This window comes from Brienomyrus brachyistius, chromosome 1 (genome assembly GCF_023856365.1).
Source record: "Brienomyrus brachyistius isolate T26 chromosome 1, BBRACH_0.4, whole genome shotgun sequence".
NCBI classification, from domain to species: Eukaryota; Metazoa; Chordata; class Actinopteri; order Osteoglossiformes; family Mormyridae; genus Brienomyrus; species Brienomyrus brachyistius.
In genome coordinates, this window is record NC_064533.1 from 6,303,694 (window position 1) to 6,322,990 (window position 19,297).

Genomic DNA, 19,297 nt, shown 5'->3' on the forward strand with positions numbered 1-19,297 from the left:
AGTATCTGAGCATGGAGTCATCTACTAAGAAGCTTTCTGGCTTTATGTGCTAGTATTTTTATTAACTAGAGATGAATCTCAACTTCATTGAACATTTTTATCCATATACACACAGTTCTGGGGAAATCTGGATTTATGACTTAACCTATAATTAGTATGGGACTTTCAAAACTAGTTACAGCCTTTATGGCCATTTCATTCTCTAAGGACAATTTCTGAATCTTGGGTATATTTTGTGTGTATTGTTGTGTTTCCATAATCACATCCAGTACAAGGCCACAGTGAATCAAGAACTTATCCCAGAAACACAGGGCATGAGAGAGAGAGTATACCAGTCCAAAAAAGGACACATACATAAATTACAGTCAAAAACTATGGGCAATTTAAAGTCACCAAATCAAACCACATGTTTTTGGACTGTGGGAGGAAAAGTCACAGAAAAAATGGGAGACATGCAAACTTCACATACATAGAGCCGAAGATGGGATTCAAACCCAGGGAGGAATAATTCTGCAGTGTCTGCAACTGGGTCATAGTTCGTAACTATAGTTTTAAGCAACAGTTAATAAAATGGGTCAGATTGGATTTTTGTAAAACACAGTAGAGCTATCCTATAGTCAGGAGATGTGGTGTTATCTTTCATTCGGATATTTACATGTATTGCTGAGGATTGGACGAGTGTCTCCATTTCGCCTAGCTACAAGACGGTGGTGATATCTGGGCAGGATGTTTCTATATTCAGCTTGTCCACTGTTTAAATTGTTAGCAGGCAAACTTTTCTGAAACATCCGGAATCATTAGAAAGTTTGCTGGTAACTTTTTTTTTCTTCTTTTTTTTTTAACTCACAGTAGTCATGTAACAAGCACAACCAATCTGCCCCATTAATTAATGAGACATAATCTCATGTTATTTGGGCCTGGGGTGGTATGCAGGCAGTGATTTGTATATGCAGTGGCACCCTGTCGGTTTTGACAGTCTGGGCGACATTGTACATAGTTAACGTTTCACCCACACACACACTCATCTGCACGAAGGTTAAGCCACAGTATATCATCATTATACATGCAGCTGTAACCCCAAACTGACCAAACGGCATCCATGAACACTGGAACGCTGGTAAGTCAGAATTAATGAGAACGGCCTTTTAGGGCATTTCATGTAAAGTCTGCCGACACAGCATGGGATCACAATAGCCAATGCCGCTGTTGACAGGACCTCCTAAAGAATGGCTCTGGTAATGTATGGCCCCCTTCCTTCCAGAAAAAGCACAATTGAGTCAAATACCCAGAACCCAATTTGAGGCCTTTCAAGCCTAAACTCTGTGGACAATAAAACCACATAACAATACTGTTAGTGTTGAAGCCGCAGTACTGCTCAACACACTCACTGCCAGTTAATTCATACCATATGTGACAGAATGCAACAAATAAATTGCAGCCTTCTCCCTAGTGTTAAACTTTAAAGTCACCTCAAGGAAACAGTGTAATTTATTTTGTTTTGGTGCAGTGTTATTAACTCTGATCCGAGGATATGGAAGCCCCGGGGATGGTCACTGATTTCCTGAAGCTTTGAAGAGATTTGTCCTACAGGTCCCTGAGCCGGTATAGGGTTTCACCAGCAGCAAATTACCTGAACGTCAGGGTGACCCCCAGCCCCCTCACAGAGGGCAGGCTGAGCATGACCAAAGTTTAGGGGAGTGCCGAGAGAAGAAAGGGGAACCAGTGGGGAAGCAGGGGGATCAGCAAAAACAAATATGTGTCGAGATGCTGTGGAAAAATATTAACTAGGAGTTTCAAGGAAAAGTGTGGACATCATAATCAGGACAACAGTTTTACGAGGTTGTTCTCTAAGCAAACTGCTTTATTCCCCAGTACTTCTCCACAGAATTACTAATTATCTCGATGACATTTAAACATTTTATGCTGCTGCATGTCCCAGACAAGGAACTAATCCATGTTTTGCTTTCCAATCATTTTCAGTAAAGGCTATTTGTGCAACAGAACATTTTTAATTTATAATATGGAAATCTACGGTTTCCACTCCACATTCAGTCAATGTACTAATTTTGTGAGGGACTCTTTAATCTAAAGATAAACGCTGTTTTTAGTCCACATACATTTTGAACTATGCAGCACCATTTCCTTTGCCCCATTCACATACATCTTTTCTTTAATCATCATGGTTCATACTGATTCAGACATTCACTGAAGCCAGACTGCAACAATGATACATACATTTTGCAATGAAAATACATGACTGATTTCCCTATCACAAATGGTGTGTTGGCTCCTAAAATGTCTGTTGTTTGTGTCACATTTTTCAATTCAAGTAATTTAGAACAAAATTCACTTTTGCATAAAGTCTGGGAAAATCAGGAAAGGGAAAAAAAAGAAAAATCTTTCTGTATTACTGTCATTCTATATTACCTACAGAGGCCCCAAATTTCATCCTTGCTAAGTGTGTCTTGTAAGAGGCCTTGATTGTCCTGGTTTGCAGAAGAACTAAAGCCAGGTATTTTTTGATTGCCCAAAATAAAATAAAAAAAATGCAATTAGATTGAAGATTTAATCATATTTCCCTCTTAACTGGAGAAATGTTATCACCTTATTGTCCCAGGAGAGCACATACAGCATCAAGTGGGCGCACGCCTTTGGCTTTTGCAATGGAAAACTCCAGTTCTTACCTCTCCCAGCTGATTGTCTCTTGATGAACCAGGACTGGACAGCTATGAACCTGATTCTTTTGAATTATTGGTTCCGTTGATGCTTTGAAGGGAAACTGGTATGGAAAATGAGACAGGACTGCATTAATGGTGACCACGCGTATCCCAAAATGCTGCATACCTCGCATACGAGTCAAGAGACTTCACCTCAGCATCATGGATGAGCTGGTCTTCATACAGCTGTTATTTATTCAGGAAGTGAATGTGCATGTAGCGTCTGGGATAGTCCCACATGGTTGTAATTACCTGAACGGGCAGCAAGATGGGGGGGCCTGAGTAACGCAGCAGCATCTGTATCTCCAGGTCATGTCACCTCGGGGGGGGATCCAGCCTCTACCTCGATGAGAGCTGCAAGTGCCCATTCCTCAAAACCCCCCTCCCCCATCACCTTGACCTCCCCCTTGGATTTGTGTCCTTTTAACTCACGCCAGGTGACAATGGCTCCCATGGACTCTATTCTGCTCTGTTTGCATTGCTTCCAGACACAACACAATAGTTTACAAGAAATCCAAATGCTGGAATAGGGGCTTGTTTATTATCAAAAGAAGCTCCAAATCCCAGGACATTCTGCTCTGTGTGTGTTAAAGTATCAAGGGTAAAGGGGAAGACCATAGAAATACATTCACATTTGCAATTACAATGGGACTTCAACAGCCAATCATTTGATACTTGCGGATATAAATTCATAGGAAACATCTTCTTGCAAGGAAGCATTTACTAAATAAATGTTTGAGAAATATCACTCCACTACTCTGGGATGTATATTCCAAAAAATTATTCCATAATTTTTCTTTCCTAAACGTGGTTGAATGTTCCATAATGTGTGCCCTTCCCCCACTGTTACCCCAAATTCCTCATACACCTGCCAGTGATACTGATAACAGCTAGGGGTCTTCATTCGGGCTTGTCGTCATCACAGATGGACAGATGTTTTTAGAACTTCCTGTTTGCTGTATGGTGGGGGTGTACAATGCAACTTGATCATTGAGCTATAGATAAAAAACGGACCTTGAATTCATTTTAAGGCTCTAAGATGTAAATTAAGCAGAGCATGTCACATGGGGTCTTACCATTCATGTTGATTGGAAAAAGAATACCCTTTGTGACTGGACATTTGCTGTCTCATGGAGAAGCTTGCAATCAAGTGGAGCAGATGACACAGAGTGATTATGTGGTCATGTTCATGTGGTTAGGGGAGGTTTGCAATTGCTCTCCTGGCCAGTCACTGGTGCAAGAATGTTTAAACCCGACCCCATATTGAGTCAAACATGAAATAAGAACACAGGCTTTTTCGATTTCATTCCAAAGTCTGGAACTTTTCTTGGTGGTCTTTTGACTGCTCTCAGTCTACAGATGTTTTAGTTGCACTAAATGATAAAAAAATACTTCTTGGTATTTTTAGACTCTTGTGTTTTTAACTTTGGACATTGTTACAGGATCACATCACACCACCATTTTGGGGACAGAAATTGACTCATGCGCGAGGTTCATTGGGGGAAGAGGATCATATCGATTCTAACATTATTAAACGAAGTCGTGGAATATTCCATGAATATTGAATCTTGTACTTGAGAAATACATTTAACATAGACCATCTGCCATGGAATTTCTTGGCTCCATCTAATGAGAAAAAGATGAGGTCTTTAGTTAGTTTCTCAGGAGAAGCTGCTTTACAAGATCACGACTTCATAGTCACAAAAAAAGCTAGGTAAATCAGATGTATGCTGACATTCAGCTTTCATAAATGAATCTTTTCTTTCTTTTATTTTGTTAATTTTTATTTTGAACTGTCAGCAGTCAAAGGAGGTGAAAGTGTACCAGATCAAAGCGACTTCGTTTTCATCAGTATAAATCTCATATCTCATCACAGGTCCCAAGAGGGACCCAACAAAAACAACCTGCAAATCCCTGTGGCCTTGTTGATTTGACTGATGTCAGTATGTGGCTGAAAGTCAGTGATGCAATACAAGTGACTTCCTGCTGAAAAGCATATCATTTTACTATGACCCTAGGTCACGATCTCTGACACAGCCAAGTACACCAAGCCCTCCTCAAGCACCATGCCAGCTGAAAGCACAGATAACATCTAGAAAATAACCAAGGTAGAAATACGACCATCCTTGTGTGGCTTTTCAAAGTGGGACCAGGAAGTCAAGCATCTGGACTTTCTCACGTCAAACAAATGGGCAACCTGCTCCCTGTCCTCCATAATAACTCTTAAGAACCTATCAGGAAGATGTAGTGCTGAAGACAGAAGAAGCCACTCATTATGAGCAAACCATAAAAGCTTTGTTTAAAAATCAAGGAGTGCCTTTTTCAGGCACTCAATAAATTCCCTAGGGTAAGCAGAAGTTGGGCAAGAACACTCGCTGAAAACAGGAAATAACTCCTTCATACTTCTATTAGCCCTAAGGACCTAGTGATTTGCCAGCTTCTTGTGTGGGCATTCCTCTGCTAGAAATGCACTTACATGACCTCCACCAAGGTCCTTGGTCACTCAGGATCTGTTTTCCTGCCAAAGAACCCACCCTGTTTATAGCCAATTCACATCTGGTAAAAAATGCTACATGTCTGTGTAAGTAACAGCAATTTTCAAGGGAGAGGTAAACTTCTATAGAAGCCTAGAACACTGACACCTGTGATCTAAGGAATGTGTATGTAGATTGCCGAAGGAAATATTAAGGTCTGATTAAAAAAACACGGAGAATTTTTGAGAATGTTTAGTCTTGCAGTTATAAGCTACTGCATGTAACTGAATGAAACCCACCTGGGACTTGGCCACCATCATCTTATCATATCATTTATAGTGTATGTTCAATATACCTTTGCCTTTTCAATGAAAGCACAACCAAGTTTAACTGGCTGCCTCACTAATAGTGAATTTCCTGCAGAGGTCTGAGAAAGCTGTAATTTCATATTAACAGGTTACTGTTTGTCTGCAAAAGCCATTTTCTAGTTTCAGAAAGCTGTTATTCTAATATTATGAGCCAACATTAAATTAAAAATGGTTCATTTGCCAGAAGAGCAAAAATATCTGAAACATTCCTTGGAAAAAAATGGAAATCCTTTAGGTGCATGTTAACAGGCCACATGAAGCATTCCCCCATGAAGTGGTAGCGAGTGCTTCCAGATTCTTCTATCGACATGAACACAAGCCAGTGAAATGTAGTGCCCGAATGAATGCTTAGCTCTTTTGCTCCCCACCTACATGAGGCTGGATGGTGGCCTGTTCTCTTCCCATCTGACCAGAGTGAGTTACTGCAGAGAATATTTTATATTTCACATTTGCCAGAAGTTTTTTTTTTTTTTTTTTTTTTTTGTATGAGAGATTGGATTAAAATGCACTTGTCTAGAGACAAGTGAATATTTCAGTTTTTCAACCAAAACACAGCCTTTCGTGAGACAGTATACAACAGAGTAATAACGGGCTATGCAATTACTGATATTACTGATAAAACTTTTATTCTGAATATGCCGTTTGCACAAGAACTGACACACCTCTAGGATTATAAACATTATTATCTTCTCATTCGTTTAATTGTTTTTTTTGTACAAATTTATACAAAATTGATTCAGGCTAGTCAAGTTCCACAAAAGTGTTATGTATTAAAGCACAGTTAGGGGAGGATGAGGTGTCCAGTCAGTGGCTGGGGGGAGGGGGGGGGGGCGGTCAAAACACACACCGAGCATCTCAATAGAACAGTCTGGAAAAAAAGCACGACCCTGACATTCCACACGAAGAGCATCAACATCATTGAGAACATTTTCACTTGCATCACTACATTTGATCCTGAATGGACAGCATCTGATTTTAGTACTGACAGTAGTTAATAATAATAGTAATAATTCTGCATGGTAGGTCTTTAGTGACTTTCGATTTAATGACTTTGTTATTCTAGACCTTCTACCCACTTCTCCAAATTTTCTTTTCTTTATCTTTGTCAGCTTATTTAAGAGGCAAAGTAACTTGGCCCCACTTCACACAGCTAAAGAAACATGAATGCTGTCCATTTCAGGAGATCGGCAGTAGAGCTGATGCATATAGAGAGAGGAAAGCACACAGGCTTCATAACGATATTCAGTGTGTTATACTTACGTTAATCGAAACACCGACGCAGGAGTACATGTACAGGGCTTGTTGTCAGTCACATCATGCAGTTATGTTACAGCTTGGTCAGAAATTGCCCTCATGTCACAGGACATCCCCACCATAAGGCCTGCCATATGTCTGGTGTTCTTGTGGGATTATTGTGTGGCACATATAATCATCCTCATTTCTAGAGAAGCACAGAAGTAGCCATCTTTTTATAGTGTGTTTATGTGTTTAAATTGTGAAACAAAACAAAAAAAAAAAAACTGAACGATACACAACAGCATTTTCTAAATGATACTAAATGTGCAGATGTTATTGTGAGGGTTGTTTTGGCTCCAGTCGTGTAAATGATTTTCAGAGTTGGGCAGGACTATGAGCCGCAGCAAGGCCACAGTAACCCCTTGCAGGGGATGAGTGGATGAAGTGAGCGCTCGTTTTCCTTTCTGCAATTGTTATAGAAGCGGATTAAAAGGGAGATGTGTGCTGTATGGGCAACAAGGGCTCGCAAATTCACCCTGCAATTATGTGGTTTCATAAAAGAGAATGAATGTTTTTGCAGTTGCCTGGGGGGCTATCTGTGTGGGTTTTTTGTGACTATTCTTCCACATTCACCAGAGCTTATGCATGACCTATTCATAAATACCTCCAGACTTGTTGAAAGCTGCCGACCCCAGTGGTCACTTGAGTCAGTCACCGTGCCTTGCCTGGCCAGTCCTTGTCATTCATTCCCCAACAGTTAAACCATTCAAACAAATGTGAAGGCTAGCAGTTTTAACCCTTAAAATGTAAATACCCGCATGACAGACATAAGGAATCACCTAATATTCACATGGTCTTTAAAGTGGGTTTTTTTTCTCAAAAAAAAAAGAAAAACCAGGTAGCAACGACTGTGTGAAGGTGTGCCTTTAACCCCAATGGCATCAAAGTCTGACAGGGTTTTGTAACAAAGATGAGGAGGAGGCAGGCCTTTCCAATCTGGAAAAAAATCCACCTAATCAAGTTGCTCAAAGAGGCACCAAAATGATTGCTCAGAAACCCTAGGATACATAAATCTGGTCCTAATTGTAATTCTGGAAATGTCTGAGATTTGTATGCAGGGACACAGATCTTACTTGAGCAAAAACAAAAATGGTAATTACACTGGATAAATCAGTCATTATATGGTGAAGGACAAATCAACATGAGTGATTCCACACTCAGAACACTGCATTGAGACTAACTCCCCATGGGCCAATGCATTTCTTACAGAAAGGTGTGGAAAGCCTTAAAAATAATGGAAGAAATCAGACAGAAGATGTCAAGGAGGTGAGAAATCTTATTTCTAGAAGTAACATTAAGATGAACAATAGAATTAATTTTGAATGTCTGGGGCTGATAACTTTTGTAACATCGGTTTCTGCATGATAGGTTTCACAGCTTTTAATTATGTAAGGCATGCCTTGCTCAAGTGACATAGCGCCTTACAAGAAAACTCAAATAATCCATTTTTTAAATAACATTAGCAAGTACCTGCATAAAATAATTATGCAGAAAACAATTCCCTTTAACTCAGGTTTCTATACAGTATACCATTTTATTGCACTCACAGTTACAATAAAAAAACTAAACAGGCAAACATTTGCATGCGGAAATCCCTTTCATACAAGAAAAAAAAATATACAAAAATTATTTTCATCAACAACTGAAATAGCTGTTATCAACTGAACAATTAAATATAAGTAATGTGTTTGGCTGCCTTTGAATATTTATATTGATTGCACACCAATGAAATTGTGATCTTTTTCACTGTGATTGTATCAACATGAATCAGAGATTAGGTTTGGTGCTCTGAAAAGGCCTTGATCTCCGGAGGTATGGTCCACAGCTACAGCTCAGGACGGGAACCAGAAGTGTAAAAACACACAGCTTCTTACCGCCAAAGTGACAGTGGTCACAGTTACAAAGGATAGCCGGCCATAGACTGCAGCTCACATCTTATGAATGACAATTGATCCATAATTACACGATAATCTTGTTTTTGATGAGGGATGTCACTTTTTGATCAAGGTCAGTGTGACTCTTCTAAATGTCTCACCAGCACCTGATCTTTTTTTCCCAGGTTTAGTCAGTCAGCCCTAAATCACTCAATATTGAGTTAAGCCAATCTAAGCTCAACACGCAAAAAAAAAAATAAAAAAAAAAATGAAAAAGATTTGGAAACCATATCACGGTACAATGTCTATGGGGATAACATCTTTCTACTGGAAATGTCTGGCAGTTTTATAGTATTAGATTTTTTTAAAAAAAGAAACACACCAAAAACTCTAAGATGCAAATGAGGCAGCTTCACTTCTCATCCTCCTCCTATGGGATAAGGCGGTCCACTCCTTGGTGGGGACTCTCGGCCTCGAAGTACCCCGCCCCCAATAGCCAACCTAGTCTGTAGAAAGACTAGGAGCACAGTCACTGAATTCCTGGGTGTCATCTTTTTTTTTTATGTCCTCCTTTCTAACCCACATCGACGCGGAACCTCAGAAAGAAAAGTTTTGGCAGGGTTTGAAATACACACAACTCTGCGGACCTCAGCCTGAGGCTCCGGGGTCATGATGGGTAGTGTCTAGATCCAGTCAGGATCCAGAGCAGGACCAGCTGGAGTCCCATCACAAGCCAAAGTGACGGGGTTAGCCTGGAGCCGCTCCCACAGTCGGAGTCGTCCTCCTGTTACCAGCATGGAAAAAGCCACGGTCAGGAATCACGCTTTTGCTGTGTATTTAGTCTTCCTACCCTATGCTCTATACTGCTATCCTTATGCTCTACTCTGCGAGCCAAACACTCCAAGTCTAGACTACAAGCTTCCCTGTTACCAGAGCCAGCCACGGAAGAAGTCAGATAGATGGTCCGGAGGTGACCAGTCAGACAGGGAGCCCCCAATGTTTTGAGTGGTACATAAAAAATCCAGTTAACGTTAACTGGCTGCTGGAGCCAGAGGAAGGGGCCTAGCTAGTATGCTTCTCCATGCCTTTCAGTTCACTGAATGTTAAGCTAGCATGTCAGCTACGCTGGGAAATAAAATGCCATGTATACATGCAATGCACAGCCAGTCACCAGACAGAGACTATGAAAAGACACCAGGCAATAAGGCAAACAGGATTTAAAATACCATTCACAAACAAAATTCAAGAATCTAATAGAAATCGATGTTTAATATCATGATGATTAATTGCCTTAAATTTGCATATATATCTCTTTTAAGGTTGCTCCAGTTACTACTAAGGCTGTCATTAGTACTATTACTAACGATAATGAAAAACACAGTATCCACAGAACTATGGCTTATGACTTGAGATACTGGTAGAACTATGAGACCCTGAAACAGAGCAGACGGAGGTGACACTGACCCTTGACACCACAAGAACACAGGCAGCGAAATGCAGAGCGGTGCAGAGGCCGAGGAGACGGAGCCGCGGCTGGCGGGGCACATGGGTTCATCCTATCAGCAATGTGGGGATGCGAGTGGCAGCAAGTGCGAAAGCGGCAAGAGAGCAGAGTGGAGGAGGAAAAGGGCTCCGAGAGGGGAATGAGCATGTCATGCAACAGCCACCATCACCCCACCACCGGCAAAGAAAGACAGAGAGAGGGTGAGTGAATGAGAGACAGTTTTTCAGGCTGCAGAGTTGAGAGTGAAGCGAGGGGGCACAAAGGGTGACGTGGCCAAAAGGAGGCTCAGGAAACAAGGTAAGCAAGAAAGTCAAGATTTCACACAAAAGACCCTTAATTTCAATCTGCTCGACTGGTTCAAGGTTAAGAAAGGAAGGGGGTGTCTTATTGTGTGAAAGCTGGATATTTATTTAATTACAGAAAAGAATGGAAGAAATGCTTGAAGAAATCATGGTGCATTCATAAACAACCAATGCTCGAAGCTGATCTGTGGCTGAAATATGGCTGGCATGGGAAGCCCGGTCACATGACCAGTTAAATCTGCAGACTGATTTTCTCTCTGCCTTTGAGGAGGGCAACTTACATTGATGTCGTTATCGAAACAGACGTCCGGGCCTTTTCTGTATCTAGGATTCTTGGCAAGTTCGCAAGGGTTTGGGCCTTTGGCTAAACCAAGTGTTCAGGAAACATAGGCCATCTTTAGTTGCCCCCAAAAACCAAAGTTGTCCCTTGACCTGGCCCTTATGTCACATGACCTAATAAACAATCCATCCCAAATTGTGATTAGGAGCGCAGGTGTTGCTAACAAACCAGGTTGGCAGTTTAAATCCCACAATCACTCTGTTTATGGACTTTGCATGTTCTGCAGATAGATGAATCAGCATCTCTAAATTGCAGTTGCCCATAGTGTGTGTATGTCCCCAAAACGGGCTGGCGTCCCGTCCTCTGCGTATGTCCCCTGCCTTGTGCCCAGTGTAGCTGGGGATGGCCTCCAGCACCCCTTACCCCCCACCAAAAAAAATAAAAGGACCGGAGAAGTGACTGTTAGGTTGAGGAATCAATAACGTGGTTTTAGTGCCTTGATATGTTGTGCGGGAAGGATACACAGCTGCTCTGATTGTATCAGAGGTCTCGGGTCACATGACAAGCAGGTCCCCTTGGCATCGGTGATGATGAATACTAAATTTGTGTTCTCCAACTTTTCAGCATAGTACATCCTGAAAAACATAAAAAAAAATTGCAGTTGAATTACAGCAGAGACATCCATAAGCATTCTCCAAAAACCTCTCTTCTTTTGCTAATGAAGCAACTAAAAGAATCATTTTAAAGATAAATTCATAACAAAGCTTGGTTCACAAAGAAATATCACAGAAAATCTGCAAGCAGATGCTTTAATCTGAGCAGATTCATCATACTGGTCTAGTACAGAAGCTGAAGTGTTTGTATATTTAAAGATTTCACAGTCTCACTGCAGACCTGCCGTAACGAACAGTTAAGGGGGTGCCATGTTTATACAGGTATGAGGTGCAGATGAAGTTACATGACTGAAAGATCAGCACAGTGGTCAACTGCTCTGGAAGTTGACACTTCTTTATGGTGGCTGTTAAAGTTTATGCACCCGACACCGTTAATGTGGAGGAGAGAACACAGCATTGCTGGTGCTCCACGTGGAATGTCGTATTTCCAGCCCCCCAGACAGTTTCAGGGGGTTTGCGAAAAAAGCCCTCCAAATGATATATTTATGGTTTGATGGGGCACCTAGGTCCACTTCTTGTGCAACCTCTCATCAAATTAACATCTGAAGGTGCGCTGACTTTGCAAGCAAAGAAGCAGAGCCACATCTAGGAAGCTTAGGAACCAAATGGCAAGTCAGGGAGAAGAGATCATTCTCTCAGATCATCTTTACACACAAATATCATAATCACTTTTCCACTAAATAATTCACCCAGTGGGAGTAGGGGAAGGTGCTTATCTCAGTAGCAGTCCATACTTCTGGACTTGAAGTTCACATTTTAGCCAAAGATGCTGCCATTTCCCACTTGTAGGGTCACCCCCCAGACCTAGGCTGTCCGTTACGGGGCACCTCTACCTGGAACAGTTTCCGCAGTCAAGCACTCCAGGCAAGGTCTTATCATCCTTCTCAAAGTAGTACTGAGTCTGCTCCATGATGCAGCTCTCCAAGATGACAGGCTCCTCATCATCCATGTCAGCTTGGATAGACGGGTAGACATACACATACAAGTTTGCAATTATATCTTTATGGGGACTCCCCATTCATTTCTATGAGGAAAACTCTAATCCCAACCTTAACCCCTACCCAGCTCTAACCTTAACCATAAGTAACCAAACACAATACGAGACTTTTGGCATTTTTAGTTTTTTAATTGCATTCACAGGTCTTTGTGGAATAACAGATTTTATTACATTGTGCGGAACATTTGGTCCCCACAATGTAATATAAACATAATTCACACACACACAGGCTGTCAGAACACTACCCATAATGGTTTTCCCGTTAGCCCAGAGCCAGTAGATTTTACTGAGAGTTATGCTGTTGAATATCAGCACTGGTCACAATAAACACATCTTCCAAGCCTAAGTGGGGCAGTAAACGCTATTCCATACGGTCCTCTGTGGTCCACAACACAGATATCATACTTGTTTGCTGACCATTAAAGACAAAAATATGAAACAGGCCTGCTCAACATGAGATCGAATAGATACTTTATTTGTTGGTTCTATAGCCATACAAACTAGACATCAGTGGTTCCCGTTTCTGGGGATATTTTATGTTCCACTCTGAATATATATTTTATATGGCATATAAAACTAATTCTATTTTTAAAAGCCTGTCAAAATAACATCATGGCCATTCTTTGAAATCCAAGACAATCTATAAAAATTTCTCAAGGTAAAAAAAAATAAAAAATTAAATCACATCATAAGTGAAACTCCAGAACGTGTCAAAAAAAAACACAGAAGATTGATAGCCTTTTTTTAAGTTTCTGGATATATTGCTCAATTCATCGCACGTGTATGTCGACAGACAAAGAGTGGTTCAAACACCCCGAAGAAAGATTTAAGTTATTTTAAAGCGCCCTGATAAATTTCTTCCAAACTCACCTGCAACCAGAGTCTCTGGAAACGCCAGACCGACGAGGAACTGCTGCAATAGTGACCTGTAGGTGAAAGAGAAAGATTACATGCTAAAAAGAGACTGGTTATTTATAATGTTGGACTATATCCTTCTGGTTTTGCGTTGAGGTTCAAGGTTTGGCCACTCGTCAGTTGCGAATGGAGTGGTACTTACCAAGCAGTCGTACTAGCCCACCAGCCCAGGTTCAGTATTTCCGCTATGGTGGGCTGAACAGGATAAACAAATGTAAGATGACCTTGCAGGAAAATTTAGGTCCCCTCCTCCCAAAATGGGATCCATTCCTAACAAAGCATTTTATATTGATTTTATTATTGCTTTGATTATTTATTGCATTAAAAATTGCAGGGAATGCAACATAATAAAAGTGATATTGTGACATAATTTAAACATAATTCCGCTGTTAGAGATTATCCAAACAAAACTAAGGACAAGTAGCCCTGCAGTGGACACTCACCACGAACACACGTCGGCCTGCCCCCCTCTTGCCAGTCCGACCTGGGGTGCATACAGACTGGTAGTCGTAGGTCTTGTTGAAGGTGTACAAAGAATTGTTCACCAGGTTGATCATGAGGATGGGATCGATCTCGCCGAAAAAGCGTCCGATCTGTGGCGGAAGGGAAAATTAGCAGGTCGGATTTGCAGCGGATTCTCAGTTCTTGGATATTTTGAGAGGTATCCAGAGACAACATCAAAACAAAAAGAGATGGAAAAAAACATCACTGACACATGAATCTGACTCAGAAGAAAATCTGTGTATCATATTGGATGCGACATCTGTTTCTGGTCCCGCTTTGCAATCTAGCAGAGGCCTTCAGGAAGAAAGACTCTCCATCTTGATGGATTGAATGTGACATTTTTCATCATCAAACATTTGTTACGTTGTGTTCAATCTTTTCATTAATAAGACCAGCGCCTCTTGAAATGTATGGAGCATACAGCAAATAAATCCACAAAACTGTCGCCTGGGTAACACAGATGGTGGTCAACAGCCATTTAAGAAATCCTTAATCCTCCCATTACCATTTCCATCTTTTCCATCCCATAATACTTCAGTGATTACTGTATTGTTTGGGGTGTGGTTCTTCACAGTGAATATGCTGTGAAATATTTTGAAAATATGATTCATAACTGGCTCTCCATAAAAGTGAACTCTGGCCCTCACAAAAATAATCCTGCATAAATAATAAGCTGCTGATTTATTTTCCATCCATCCATCCGTGATAAGCTTTGTTTTCTTTCAATTGTTATTTATTTAACAGATTGTGGAAAGAGAGTGACAGAGACCTACACATGATGGATGACATGCATGTGATCAGAACATGACTTAGGCTCACCTGAGAGATATACTCATCCTGATTGGACATCATCAAGAAGCCCCCATCATCCAGAATGACACAGTCAACATGCTGCAAAAAGAATACAGTCTGTGAAGGGGGAGGGAGCTGTGAAAGAGATTCAGTCCATTTTCCTCTTTCCACGTGGAAGTTTTATGTACCTTATCATTCTTCACACAACCGCAGATCTCATCCTTGCACTAATGGGAAGAAAAACACTCACATGTTGATGTTATTTGACAGAGCCATTCCTCTCGCTTAATGCATGCATCTGAAGGGTATATAGGTAACAAAGCACAATGCTTCCTTACATTAATCTTCATTGTAGCATTCATGAAGATCATCATCCAGGCCGTGACGTTGAGCTTCACGCCAACAACTGTGACCGGAGGAAAAAAAAACATAAAAAGAATGAGAGTGGATTTGGCGGCTGAAAAAGGCCCCCGACTATGCCTGATAACGTAGCCCGTGTCGGCATGTGACTGACAGCTTTACACACCTCAGGCTCACACTGTGTAAAAACAGACCGCACGGTCGGATCTGTCAAACACATTACGGCAGGGCAGTCGCGCGTTTATAAACGGCTGCCTGTAACCCGGGGAGGCTTTCCTCGGTTACACCGCTTGGATGACAGACCCAAGACGGCCTCGCGGGGGCTTCTCACCAGCTGGTTTCATCTTGATCCCTCCTATGTTCACCTCCACAGCTTTGCTGACCAGGATGCCCGATTCAAAGACGTCCACGCTTCCTGGGGATAGAAGAGCATGCTAAAATCTGTCTCTCTCTTGGTGGTGCTGGGCATGTCCACCTCCAAAGGCTCAAAAAGAAATTTGGCATATGGGGGGGGGGGGGTTTGGAAGGATATAAGTCTGATCTCTCCCACCGCAACCCAAACTGCCGAACTCCAGCTCAGGAATAAGGTGTGGTGGCTGGGGACGGGGTGCACTGTGGTGTTGGTGTGGGGTGGGGGGGTTTGGGGGAGTTTTGAATGAAAACGCAGCTGTTCCCCCAGTAGAACCCTGGACACAGCTGGCGTCCTGCACCTCACTATGTGTATGTGTCTGGCAGCAACACAATCTCAGGACACAGCCAGCCCTGAGGGGCCAGCGGTATGGAAGTGTGCATACTCCTATGGACCAATTACAAATTAATAACACACGGGAAATACAGAGGACACCTGCAAGTCCTGCCACATAACGTACTGTTGAAATACGGTGCTGTGAAGATGAAACCGTCATTATCCAGACTCCGCTTGTAGAAGCTCGACTCATACATCTCTGTGTTCTCTGTCCAGATATCCCCAGAGCTGTGTGCAAAGGAGAGAGAGAAGAAAAACAGTGTCCGGCATCAGGGTACAGATACAAAAGGTTAAAGTACTCCCAAAACTAAAGTCATGTGATGCAAATAACAACCAAATTCTGGGAAAACACAGAGAGTTTCTAAAAAGACAGCAGTCAAACTTCAGACATACCACATCTTTGGCTGTGCGTCCTATAAATACTCTAACAGCTCTACACACTGAGGCTAAAGAATGGCGAGATCTGCTTCAGAGCAAGACTGAAGCATGACAAAATGACAATGGTAGCCTTTAAGGCTACAACCACCAATTAACCATACAATACTGATGATACAGGAGCATCAAAACACACTGCAGAACGACCTTGAGGAAGCAGATTGACTCCTAGGGTCAATGGCAAGGGTTTCATTTACAAAGTGTAAGGTTCAGCAAATTTCACATCCCAAGATATGTGGTTCCCTCTAACAGAACTTCGTCTCATAATTACCTCAGCTCTAATTCAACAAATGCTTGCATATGTAGATGTGCACATGGAAGAACAAAAGGCTGAGAGGACAGGAAAAGGACAGGAGCCGTGGATACAAGAGAAACAGGAAGAGGAAGGACAGCAAGAATCAAAGCAATGAGTCTGGGGCAAATTTATCGCCATCTTTTTCTGCCCTGCCAACATGACCTAATAAAGAAGATCAAGAATGACACACAAAAGGCCTTAGAGTGGAGTAGACTGGAGTCTTCCCACCCATATGGAAAGACGGAAACCAGAATGAGAGGTAAATGGACACCACCAGTTCAAGGTTTGTCATGCCACGGAACCTCTGAATGTGAACAAGGTGAGAGGAAGCAAGGAGTACCTCTTTGGGTAAAGCCGCGTGATTCCTCCATCGGTAGCAACAAATCTGGCGAGGACACCATCTCTGCATGGGGAGATCTTCGTTACTGATTGCACCACAATCCCAGACACATTGAAAATTAATTTAAGAACTACTTCGTTCAAAAAGGGTACGCCATGCTTACACCTTTCCAGTTTAGAAATATTTAACTAACAGATGCTGCATACAGAGTAAAATATATAAATAAATAACATGAATAACTTGGTAGAATATCAAATAACATGAAAATGCACATCCAAGAAATAAAATAAAAATATAAGAATATAAAAATTCAAATAAAACAAATTTAAAGGAAACATAAAACAATAATCAACCAAAAAAAAGAAGTAAAGGGGTAATTAAAATATAAGTTCAAAGTATAGTTTAATAATTGATTTGATAAAAACCCTAGAAGCTCAAATTGACTCGAGAGCAAGAGAAAAAATGGTGGCTCTCTAATATAGATTTGAATTCATCAATAGAAGTAATGTATTGTGTCTTACACTGGTTGCATCTTCCAGACCTTCACCAGCTCACTTGTTAACCCAGCATCCAGGAGCAGCCTATTGACCAGGGCAGTCTTGCCTGAAGGGGAACATACAGACCCAGCTTGGATTTCTATAAGTAATTAAGAGACATGGCCAGGGCAAGCAGCAGGTAGCATGATAGGTAAAGAACATAGACCCATTATCTGAAGGTTACCGGGTCAAATCCCAGCCAGGACTCTAATGTCGTAACCTTGAAAAAGGTACTTACCCTAAATTGGCCCTGTAAAATACCCTGCTGTGTAAATCGACAAAAAATCGCCAGAAGTAAAAGTGTCAGTCAAGCAACTAAATATAGCAGACAAGTGACCTCTTTATTACATACAGCACGTTCCCCACCGAAACCTTTTACTAATTAGGAAGTAGCATACGAATGGCAAAAGCACAGAACTGATTTCTCGCAGCTCTGAGGCTGTATGTGATTTCTCGTCAACACATTTCAGGTTAAAAGCTTATGACGCTCACCTAACTATTACATCTTAAGAAAAAAAACACTGCAAATCTTACATCTATATTATTTTGGTCTTTACTACCGCTGTCTATCAGAATATAGCTTTGAGGTCTTTGTATACAATTGGACTTAATACATCACACATTTTACTTTTTCTAAATCAATTTCATGGTCTGCTTGATCTTCAAACAGATTCTTCAAAAGGATATATGGGGGAAAAAAACCTAAGTGTCTCAATAAATTAAACATTACTTTCAGAGAAGAAAGCTTTCAACAGCACACATTTAGACCTCTCTAAGGAAATGGCAAAACAATTCATATAAAAACAAACAATGACTAAATGTAAGCCTAGAGTGGGTTATAAATTGCCCAGATTAGATTAACGCATTCATACTCACAACACTAGGAGAATGACAGTTGTGATTTTAATGACACTGTAGAAATTGGGGTAGTTGTGATGTTCAGAATATCTGCTACAAATAATTTATATTGTACAAGTACTAATTATTGTTCAAGATTAACATTTAGCTGCCTATCAGATACATTTATGGAAAGCAACTACATATTTAAATTTACACAGCTTGATAATTGTTTTTACCAGAGCAATTTATGTTAAGGTACTATAGCAGGGTGATACTGACTTTGTCATTGATTCAGACAGTCTGTAATACATTGTCTCTCTGGTGAGATATGAATATCTGCTCTCACATTCAGATAATTATTAAAAGTGTACATTTATAAAAATTTTTTGTTCAGGTAGACACACAGACATGCATAATGTGGGGTCACCAAATACCATTCCTCCACTTGCTTTGGTCCACCGCAGCCCTCCGAGGATTCATCTCACTCAAGCATACATGCATGTGTACGTACATGTCGGATTGTTGGGCGTCTTCCTGTCTATGTACTCGTTGAAGTCCAAAAGAAACTGGGTGTTGTTTTCTGACAACTTCAGGTCCTTGCAGTACTCTCTGCAGGAAGGGAGACCTTATCTCACGTATGTCTATGGCCATACGATTATAATTCATGACCTCCTTGCTATATAAAACATCCTTGAGCATCTTATCCCATCAATGTGAAGGACACAGTCAAAAACCACTTTAATCTGACGCTGCTGCAGATGAAAGTTCAGGGAAGTATGAGGCAGCGGGGGAGCAGACTGAGATGTTAAATGACAGAATTTACTTTTTTCTCTTAAATCTTCTCTGATATGGTCAGGAAGAATTTTAAAGATTGCCACTCCTTGATTTTAACGGGCTCTGTCAACCGAAGGAGTGAGCATAACCGAGCAATGCACCACAGGGATTAGCTGGAGTCCCCCCGTGATTCAATGCACAAACACATATGGGCTTTTGGCTGCCAGTGTGATTCCCTTATTCTTTCTACACATTTTTACTGTTTAACACGAGTA

At 41.2% G+C, this 19,297-nt stretch overlaps 1 protein-coding gene across 1 annotated transcript in view; it reads right to left on the reverse strand.

Moving 5' to 3' along the window:
• Window positions 1–6,168: 6,168 nt before the first annotated feature.
• LOC125742531 (voltage-dependent calcium channel subunit alpha-2/delta-1) overlaps window positions 6,169–19,297 on the reverse strand; it is a 107,743-nt gene continuing 94,614 nt past the window's right edge. Inside the window, exons 24-38 of the mRNA XM_049014633.1 lie at window positions 18,760–18,857; window positions 17,394–17,475; window positions 16,873–16,935; window positions 15,927–16,030; window positions 15,389–15,472; window positions 15,036–15,103; window positions 14,886–14,924; window positions 14,725–14,796; window positions 13,845–13,994; window positions 13,544–13,596; window positions 13,357–13,412; window positions 12,323–12,443; window positions 11,338–11,450; window positions 10,817–10,899; window positions 6,169–9,513 (exon numbers count right to left, since the gene is read on the reverse strand). Of these exons, the coding sequence (XP_048870590.1) occupies window positions 9,397–9,513; window positions 10,817–10,899; window positions 11,338–11,450; window positions 12,323–12,443; window positions 13,357–13,412; window positions 13,544–13,596; window positions 13,845–13,994; window positions 14,725–14,796; window positions 14,886–14,924; window positions 15,036–15,103; window positions 15,389–15,472; window positions 15,927–16,030; window positions 16,873–16,935; window positions 17,394–17,475; window positions 18,760–18,857 (1,303 nt within the window). The 3' untranslated portion in view covers window positions 6,169–9,396. The remainder of the gene's footprint in view (window positions 9,514–10,816; window positions 10,900–11,337; window positions 11,451–12,322; window positions 12,444–13,356; window positions 13,413–13,543; window positions 13,597–13,844; window positions 13,995–14,724; window positions 14,797–14,885; window positions 14,925–15,035; window positions 15,104–15,388; window positions 15,473–15,926; window positions 16,031–16,872; window positions 16,936–17,393; window positions 17,476–18,759; window positions 18,858–19,297) is intronic.